Source organism: Eriocheir sinensis, chromosome 1, assembly GCF_024679095.1.
Source record: "Eriocheir sinensis breed Jianghai 21 chromosome 1, ASM2467909v1, whole genome shotgun sequence".
Lineage (NCBI taxonomy): Eukaryota > Metazoa > Arthropoda > Malacostraca > Decapoda > Varunidae > Eriocheir > Eriocheir sinensis.
This window is the reverse complement of record NC_066509.1, coordinates 2,987,490-2,997,018: the sequence shown is the minus strand read 5'-3', so window position 1 is coordinate 2,997,018 and position 9,529 is coordinate 2,987,490. Positions and strand designations below refer to the sequence as shown.

The window sequence follows — 9,529 nt, the reverse complement described above, 5'->3', positions numbered from 1 at the left end:
AGGACAGCAAAGGCGAAGGCTCCTCCCCACCCCCCCATCCCTCCAGCCAAAGCTGGCAGGAAAGGAAAAAGAACCATGCAGCATGGAAAAACTGCATGGAAATTATGTAGGAAAGAACTACCATTACTGCTACCACTAACCGGGCAATAAAAGCGGACAAGGACACCAGTATTCGAAAGAACTTAACGTTATTACGACAATGAGTAATATCTTAGTTGCTGGTTGGATTCAAAACACTTGTCTAATCTATTCTTGAAGGCCGTAACTGTTGTACTATCAACGACATCACAAGGTAGAGAGTTCCAAACATTAACAACTCGATTGAAGAAGAAGTGTTTAGCTTCGTGCGACGAGAATCTTTTACCACTTATCTTCAAATTGTGATTTCTTCTTGTTCTATTTGATCGATCAATTGTAAAGTAATCTTCCGCATTAATATCACTGAATCCTTTGAACATTTTAAACACTTCTATTAGATCGCCTCGCATTCTTCGTTTTGATAGGCTGAATAAATTTACTTCTTTAAGCCTTTGTTCATATGACAAATTTCTCAACCTAGGAATCATCTTTGTTACTCTTCGTTGGACCCGTTCCAACTTTTCTATGTCTTTTCTGTAGTAGGGAGACCAAAAATGTACACAGTACTCTAGACGGGGTCGAACCAACGAATTATACAGTTTTAATATTACTTTTTCCGATTTATTATTAAAGACTCGTCCGATGAAGCCAACCAATTTGTTTGCAGTTTTAACTACCTCTGAACAATGCTGACCGGGCTTTAAATCGCTTGATATAGTGATTCCAAGATCCTTTTCTTTACTTACTGCAGAAAGTTGTTGGCCATTCATTACGTACCGAACGCAATTGTTATTTTTTCCGATGTGCAACACTTTACATTTCTCAACGTTAAATTTCATTTGCCATTTGTTGGCCCAACGTGCAAATCGATCTATATCTGATTGTAAAGCTTCTTCGTCGAGTATCGCAGTTACTTTACTAGCAATTTTGTGTCATCAGCAAATTTTGATACTTTGCAAATGAGCCCATCATCGATATCATTAACATAAATTAAGAAGAGCATGGGGCCAAGCACTGATCCTTGAGGTACGCCGCTTTTGACATCGAGCCAGTTAGATGTAACACCGTTTAGAACTACTCTCTGTTTCCGCTCAGAGAGCCAGTCCAAACCAATTGTGAATGTTACCGAGATACCGTGCGCCAGTAGTTTGCTGAGCAATCGTTGGTGGGGACCTTATCAAATGCCTTTTGAAAATCCAGATATATGATATCTACTGATCTGCTTTCATCGAACACCTCAAAATATAATGAAAAAATCAAGTAAGTTAGTCAAACACGAACGTTTACTACGGAAGCCATGTTGCGAATTATTTATTATATTATTTTCTTCGAAGAATTTCACCATATTGTCGCGAATGATAGTCTCCATTAACTTACAAACAATAGATGTCAGGCTAATTGGTCGATAGTTTCCTGGATGAGACTTGTCCCCCTTTTTGAAAATTGGTGTGACATTTGCAAGTTTCCAATCCGACGGAACTTTTCCAGCTGTTAAAGATTTATTGAATATGATGGAGAGCGGTTTACAAATTTGATGTTTGATTTCTTTTAAGACCCTAGGGGTAATTTTGTCTGGACCAGGAGCTTTGCTTACTTTAATCTTTTCAATTGTGCATAAAATGTCACTTTCTACGATGAGCACGCCACTTAACATCTTTTCGGTCCTTCTAACCTCCGGCGGTTGAGGTGATAAACAATCTTCGTCGGTAAATACGGATGCGAAAAAGTTATTTAGGATTGTAGCCATTTCATTTTCATCGTTCGTGTGGTTACCATTTTCATTAGCAAGCGGTCCGATACCACAAGTGAGTGACTTTTTATTATTTACATAGCTGAAAAATTCTTTAGGATTAGATTTACTTGTTTCCGCTATATATTCTTCAAGATTTTTCTTGCTTCGTTTTATTAATTTCTTGGTTTCGCGGCGAATTCTGTCCAACTCTAGTTTGTCAGCCTCGCTCTGAGATGATATGTACCTACTGTATACGCGTTTTTTAGGAGATAGGCTATTTTGAATTTCGTTATTCCACCATTTGGGTTTCTTCTTAGAAGCTGAACGTCTGTTACGATAGGGTACGCATATGCTTATGGCATTGTTCAATATTGTGGTGAAGGCCCCCCAAGATTTATCAATATCTGTTTCCGCCGTGATTTCAGTCCAGTCAGAATTATTTAGAATTGATCGGAGTCTTTCGAAATTCGCTCTCTGATAATCAGGCACCTTTTCTTTACTAGGGGTTACTTTACTTTCTTTCATATTGATGCTGAATGTGATTGTTCGGTGATCGCTAGAACTCAAAACTGGACCAACATTTACTTCGTTAACTAGATCAGCTGTCGTTGAAAAGATAAGGTCAAGTATATTATTTTCCCGAGTCGGTTCTTGAACGTGTTGATGTAAATCACTTTCTAGTAAATTTGTGTACAGGTCGAGCCCTGTATGACAGTTCAACGGTTCACCCCATCTTTTCACTGGCAAGTTAAAGTCCCCAACAATTACTGCCTCGCAACTGCTACTTGTTTCTAATAATAATTCACTTAATGCGTGGTCGATATCAAGAGTCTGCCTTGGCGGTCTGTAGATAAGTCCAATTACTATTTTACGAGATTTATTTTTAATTTCAATGAAGACCGTGTCTACATTGGTTATAATATCTGTTTTCACGGATACTGGATGGAGAGAGTTGTGGATATAAAAGATAACGCCTCCACCCTGTCTGTTCTCTCTTTCATGACTAAAAATGGTATAACCCGGTAATCTATATTCCGCAATGAAATCTCTATTTGAAGTGTCTATCCAAGATTCTGTGACTCCGATGATGTGATAATGATTTGTAGCTGCGAGGACTTCTAAGTCTTCAAATTTGTTACGTAGGCTACGAGCGTTTACATAGCAAGCTTTAATGTGATTCGAGTCGGGGGTTTCGCTTACGGTGGAGCTGCTGGTGTTCTCGCCTCCGCGTTTTTTTGGCTTTCGAAGAGCCACTTGGTCACAGAGCAGCCTCCCGAAACGGGCTGCTTCAACAGGGTTTAAGTGGATGCCATCAGCAAGGAACAAGTCTGAATCGTAGTAAAAATTGTTCCACAAGTTAGCGAACTGGACGTGTTCTTGTGAGCAAAGGGACTGAAGTCTGTTGTTTGTGCTGAAGGCCTTACTGTAAAAGCTAGATTCGGCACCGACCCTCGGGAGGATTCCTGAGATTATGATGTTACTGGCATCCGTTTTACGTTTATACTGCTTGATCATGCGGCGGTATTTCTCAAGCAGTTCCTCAGAAAGGGTTGTCTTTACGTCATTTGTCCCCGCGTGAATGACAAAGAGGGTGTTTCGGTCGGCATTTCTCGTGACATCATCGCACGCTGCGGTGATGTCGTCCAGTCTAGCACCTGGATAGCAGTAACGTTTTCTGCGGCCGTTTGATGAACGACCACAGAACTCAACCAGCTGGCCACGCACCATGGAGTCCCCAACTAGGCGAGTCTCGAACTCATCCTCCATGGTGTCTGCCAGCACCTGGAACCTATTGAAGGTAGTGGGGTCAGTAAATCCTTGGTTGCCTGCTTCGGTTTGGCTCCATTCCTTACAGGTTGGAACCCGACATCCTGTGAAGCAGGAAGAGAAGCGTTAAGTGGGGCAGGCTGGAAGTTGTCCTGTGAGGCAGGCTGGGAGTTAGCCTGTGAAGCAGGCTGGGGGTTAGCCTGTGAGGCAGGCTGGGGGTCAGCCTGTGAGGCAGGCTGGCTGTTGTTCTGTGAGGCAGTCCTGGGGTTATACAGTGAGGCAGTCTTGTGTTTAGCCTGTGAGGCAGGCTTTGGGTTAGCCTGTGAGGCAGGCTGGGGGTTATCCTGTGAGGCAGGCTGGGAGTCAACCTGTGAGGCAGGTAACACGTCCTCCCGTGAAGCAGGAGGGTCGTCTGGAGAGGGCACAGTCTCAGTGGAGGGCCTCTCCACCATCGATAGTGGAGTCACTGCCACATTTGTTAAAACAAATTCCTGAAGGGCTACAAATTTCTTTTCAAGATCATTGTGCTTGACTTTCCACTCAGTCACAGCCTTCTGTAGATGTAATCTTTGAAATCAGATGCAGAAATTTTTACTAAGCTGGAAGAACTGAGCTGCAAAACGTCCGGGACAGACGTCACACTTAAGGTTCGAAGGCATTGTTAGAATTTTAAGCGAGTTAACAGTTTGGGCAAATATTAAAAGCGCTTTCGAAATACTTTAAATTGTGACCATAAATTGAATTGTATAAAAATTGTGCATGGAAATTAGATACTGCTGTGTTAGATGCCTCCAACACTGGGAGTTCGCTCCCACAGGGTCTTGAAAACGCCTCAAAGACCAATCGCTTGTCCTGAGCCTCGGTCACGAGAGAGACTTTCACAACCCGGCGCTTTTCAGCTATTGTCCTCGAAGTTTTGTCCCATAGAACGGGGCCGGCGTAGTCACACAGAGCAGAGCTGGCAAAGGAGGAGAGGAACCAGCAATTCGTTCCCACTTTCCGAAACGTCTAACCCAACTCTGCGACCCTTTCGAGGCCTGGCCAGTGGCACCTGTCACCAGGTGTTCTCCACCAACTCTAGAGAGTATCAGACGCCCTTCCTGAGAGACCAAAAGACTGAAATATTCCTTGAGTATAAGATAAACCCTCAGAAACTCCACCTAGAAGCCGGGAGGTACAACCTCAAATGGCCCACGGAAGATATCTCTTTCAGGAGAAAAAAAACAAGAACCAGCTGTTATGCAGAATAGAGATGGGAGTACCGTCGATAGAGGGGAGGGACAGGAGCTCACCGACAACTGGTTCCCAGGAGGCTTTATTAGTGTAGAGGTCGCCACACTCCTCTACACCGCAGGCCTAAATAATTAGGCACGGTCCAGCTGACTAGGACCCTGGAACTCCAGCCATTGTCTCATAAAGAGATCCTCTGCCTGCAGTCCAATCCACCACTGCTGCTGCCCAGAGGCTTCACCGTGACCCTGGCACGGGAGACAGATCAGGTATTACACCTTGTCCAAGGGTGACCTGAGGATGGAGGAGGAAGAAGAGGAGGAGAAGGAGGAGGAGGAGGAGGAGGAGGTGGAGGAGAGTGGATTGGTCGATTGAAGTGTTAATTAAAAGAATGTCGAAAATCCGTGGAGCATGTCTCTCTCTCTCTCTCTCTCTCTCTCTCTCTCTCTCTCTCTCTCTCTCTCTCTCTCTCTCTCTCTCTCTCTCTCTCTCTCTCTCTCTCTCTCTCTCTCTCTCTCTCTCTCCTCTCTCCTGGCTCTTGGCCTCCTAACACCCTCCTCCTCCTCCTCCTCCTCCTCCTCCTCCTCCTCCTCCTCCTCCTCCTCCTCCTAAGAGAGAGAGAGAGAGAGAGAGAGAGAGAGAGAGAGAGAGAGAGAGAGAGAGAGAGAGAGATGGGTGGCGACAGTCATAAGATGGAATAAATTCGCTGATAACAGCTTGAGTAACAGTGACAAATGGTGATGATGATGGTGATGATGGTGGTGGTGATGGTGGTGGTGATGAACGTTGTAGTAGTAGTAGTAGTAGTAGTAGTGGTGATGGTGACAGTGATGGTGGTGTTGGTGGTTGCTCGTGATGGATAGTGATGGTGGTGAGAATGGTGGTGTTGGGCCGCGTAATGGTGGTGATTCAGGTGGTGATGGTGGTGTTGGTGATGGTGGTGGTAGTGGGGGGCATTTCATTAGAGATAGAGAAAGAAAAATTGGAACTCCTCTCTCCGTGGTGGTGATGGTGGTGGTGTTGGTGGTGGTGGTGGTGGTGGTGATGGTGGTGGTGGTGGTGGTGGTGATGGTGGTGGTGGTGTTGATGGTGGTGGTGGTGGTGTTGGTGGTGGTGGTGGTGATGGCGTGAGGTCTTAAATTCTCCGTCTCGTTCATATATTACGGAGATAACGAACGAGAGAGAGAGAGAGAGAGAGAGAGAGAGAGAGAGATGACTGAAAACAAAAACAAAACAAAAGAAATAATAATCAAAACAAAAAAATCACGAAAAAGAAAAAAAACAAGAAAAAAAACAAGAAAAAATAAACAAAATGACAGAAAGAAAGAAAGAAAGAAAGAAGAAAATGGAGGAAAAGAGAGAAAAGATAAAGATGAGTAAAGCGAAGGAAGGAAGGAATATAAAAAACAAAATAAAGGAAGGAAATGAAAGAAAATGGGAAAATAAAAGGAAACAGAAAAAAAATAGAAGGAGAAAGAAAATGGAGGAATTAAGAGAGAGAGAAGAGAAAGAGAAGTGAAGAGAGACAGTAAAGGAGACGAGTGGGGAGGAAGGAGAGGAAGAGAGAGAGAGAGGGGGGGGGGTCGGGGAGAGGGGGATGGGGAGAAGGGGAGTGAGAAAAGAGAAGTTAAGAAAGACAGGAAAGGAGACGAGTGGGGAGGAAGGGGAGGAAGAGAGAGAGAGAGAGAGGGTGTCCGGGGAGAGGGGAGGAAGAGGAAGCAGATGGGGAGAGGAGGATGGGGAGAAGGGGAGAGAGAAAAGAGAAGTGAAGAAAGACAGGAAAGGAGACGAGTGGGGAGGAAGGGGAGGAAGAGAGAGAGAGAGAGAGGGTGTCCGGGGAGAGGGGAGGAAGAGGAAGCAGGGGGGGAGAGGAGGGTGGGGAGAAGGGGGTGAGAAAGTCCTGGTAGTAGAAGTAGTTTAACCGTTCACGATTTTGACATTTAAGTGGGTGGAAGACTTGACTTGGGGAGGAGAGGGGAGAGAGAGGAGAGGGGAGTAGGAACCGGGTGGAGTGGGGAGGAAGACTGGATGCCCTTCTTCTCCTCCCCATCCACCCCTCTCCCCACCAACCCACCTCCACCTCACTGTTCACCCAAGTCACGATATCTTCCCCACACCCCATCCTCCCCTCTCCCCACCCTTGCCGCCTGACCACACCCACGCCCTCACGCCCACCAATCCACGCTTCCCTCCCCCTGATGTTAGCCAATGATAAGCCGCCGAGCGTGATAAGAAAGCCAATCAGAGGAGCGGGTTCGTGACTTAAGGTGACCAATGGTAGAGCTCGGTGGGGATACAGCTGGGTGAACAGACAGACAGACAGACAGATGGTTGGACAGACAGAGAGAGAGAGAGAGAGAGAGAGAGAGAGAGAGAGAGGCAGGTGGATTTGTATATAGTTACACCCACTTTATGTTATGGGATGGTATGTTGTGTTATGTTATGATTTTTTTTGTTTTGTTTTCTTTCTCTCTCGTCTTTATCTTTTTTTTCTTCTTCCTTCTTCTCTTTTTCCTTTCCTTCTTTTCCTCTTTTCCTTATTTCTGTTTTTCCTCTTTTTTGTTTGTTTTTTCTCTTTTTTTTAATCTTTTACGTCAGTTTTTCCTCTTTTCCTTTTCTTGTTTTCTTCTTCTTCTTCTCCTTCTTCTTCTTTCTTCTTCTTCTTCTATTTCTTTCTTTCTTTTTCTTCTTTTTCTTCACCATTTTCTTCTCCGTCATTTTCTTTTCCCAACACTTATTTCTTCCCTTCTTCCTCCTCCTCCTCCTCCTCCTCTTCCTCCTCCTCTTCCTCCTTTATCTTCTTCTCTATCTCCTTCTCCTCATCTTTGTCATGCACATAATTATATCTTTCTCCTTTCTTCTTATTCCCCTCCTCCTCTTCCTCCTCCTCCTCCCCCTCCTCCTCCTCCTCCTCCATCTTTTCCTCTCCTCTATCTCTCATTTTTCATCTTCATCATACACATAATTATCCGTCTCTCTCTCTCTCTCTCTCTCTCTCTCTCTCTCTCGACTGCTACTTCCTCCATTTTCTTTCTTATTCCTTCTTTTTTCCATTCTTTCTTTCTTTCTTTCTTTCTTTCTTCCTTTCTATCTTTCTTTCTCTGTCTTTCTCTCTCTCTTTATATATTTTTCTCTCTTTCTTTCTTTCTTCTTTTCCTTTCCATCTTCCTCCTCCTCCCCCTCCTCCTCCTCCTCCTCCTCCTCTTCCTTCGTGAGAGAGGAGCCCTTTGTAGCATACACTGAAGGGGCTACTCTCTCTCTCTCTCTCTCTCTCTCTCTCTCTCTCTCTCTCTCTCTCTCTCTCTCTCTCTCTCTCTCTCTCTCTCTCTCAGGGATATGATCGGCCCAAAACATTGTCAGTGGAGGCAGGAATTGCAGGTCTTGAGTCCTTATCGGTTAATCTGGTGCTGAAGGAGAGAGAGAGAGAGAGAGGGAGGGAGAGAGGGAGAGAAGGAGGGAGAGAGGGAGAGATAAGTTGTGATGTTTAGTAGCGTAAGATTAGGATTGTTGGAGGAAAGAAGGAAGGAAGGAAGGAGGGGAGGGATGGATAAAGGAAGGAAGGAAGGAAGGAAGGAAGGAAGGAGGGAAGGGACGGATAAAGGAAGGAAGGAAGGAAGGAAGGATAGGAGGGATGAAGGGAGGGAGAGGAAGGAAGGAAAGAAGAAACGGAGGGAAGGAAAGAAGGAAGAAAGGAAGGAAGGAAATAAAGAAGGAAAGAAGGAAAGAAAAAAATGAAAGGATTAAGAAATGAAGAAGAAAGGAGAGAAGGAAGGAAGGAAGAGAAGAATGGATGAAGAATGGAAAGAAGAGAGAGAAAAAAATGGAATAAAGGAAAGAAGGAAGGAATGATGGAAGGAAAGAAGGGAAGAGAGGAAGGAAAGAGAAATACGGAGGAAGGAAATTCGGAAGGAGGGAAGAGATTAAAGAAAAGAGGAAGAAAAAAGAGAGAAAATGAGGAAAATGAGGAAGAAAAAGAAGAAAAGGAGAAAAATGAAAAATAAAGAGAAAAAAGATGAGAAGGAGGAAAAGAAGACGAAGAAGAAGAGAAGAAGAAGAAGAGAAAAGAAGATAAAAGAAGGAATGAAGTGAGAAAAAAAACAGAAAAAAAAGAATAAAAAGAAAGAAAAAAAGAGGAAAAGGAATCCGATTAAGAATGAAGCATTTCCGTAAGAAGAAGATGAAGAAGAAGAAGAAGAAGAAGAAGAAGAAGAATGAGGAAGAAGGGAGAATGGCAGATTGGGTTTAGATGTCCGGAGGGAGGAATGGAGGAATGAGGGAGAGAAAGCGATAGGGAGGAATGATGACCGGAGGGAAGAGGAGGAGGAGGAGGAGGAGGAGGAAGAGAGGAAGCGAGAAGAAGACAGTGAAGGATGATGTCAAGGAGGAGGAGGAGGAGGAGGAGGAAGGAAGAAGTGGCTGATAAAGGAGTAGATGGAATGATAAGGAAGGAGGAGGAGGAGGAGGAGGAGGAGGAGGAGGAGGAGGAGGAGGAAGAAGAGATAGGATGAATTCCCCTCCTTCCTTCCTTCCTCACACACACACACACACGCCTGCACGCACACACGCACGCAAACACCAAAGATAGGAGAGAAAGAGGGAGATAAGAGAGAGAAACAAGTATAAGTACACATAAGAAAGAGGAAGAGGAGGAGGGGGAGGAGGAGGAGGAGGAGGAGGAGGAGGAGGAGTGTTGCCAACCTACTCACGATTCTCTCCCCCTCC

General features: G+C 44.7%; 1 protein-coding gene across 1 annotated transcript in view; it reads right to left on the bottom strand.

Annotated features, from left to right (window-relative positions):
• Window positions 1-6,929, bottom strand: part of LOC126980186 (protein jagged-2-like) — an 84,602-nt gene extending 77,673 nt beyond the window's left edge. Inside the window, exon 1 of the mRNA XM_050833693.1 lies at window positions 6,882-6,929. Within this exon, the coding sequence (XP_050689650.1) occupies window positions 6,882-6,929 (48 nt within the window). The remainder of the gene's footprint in view (window positions 1-6,881) is intronic.
• Window positions 6,930-9,529: the final 2,600 nt, after the last annotated feature.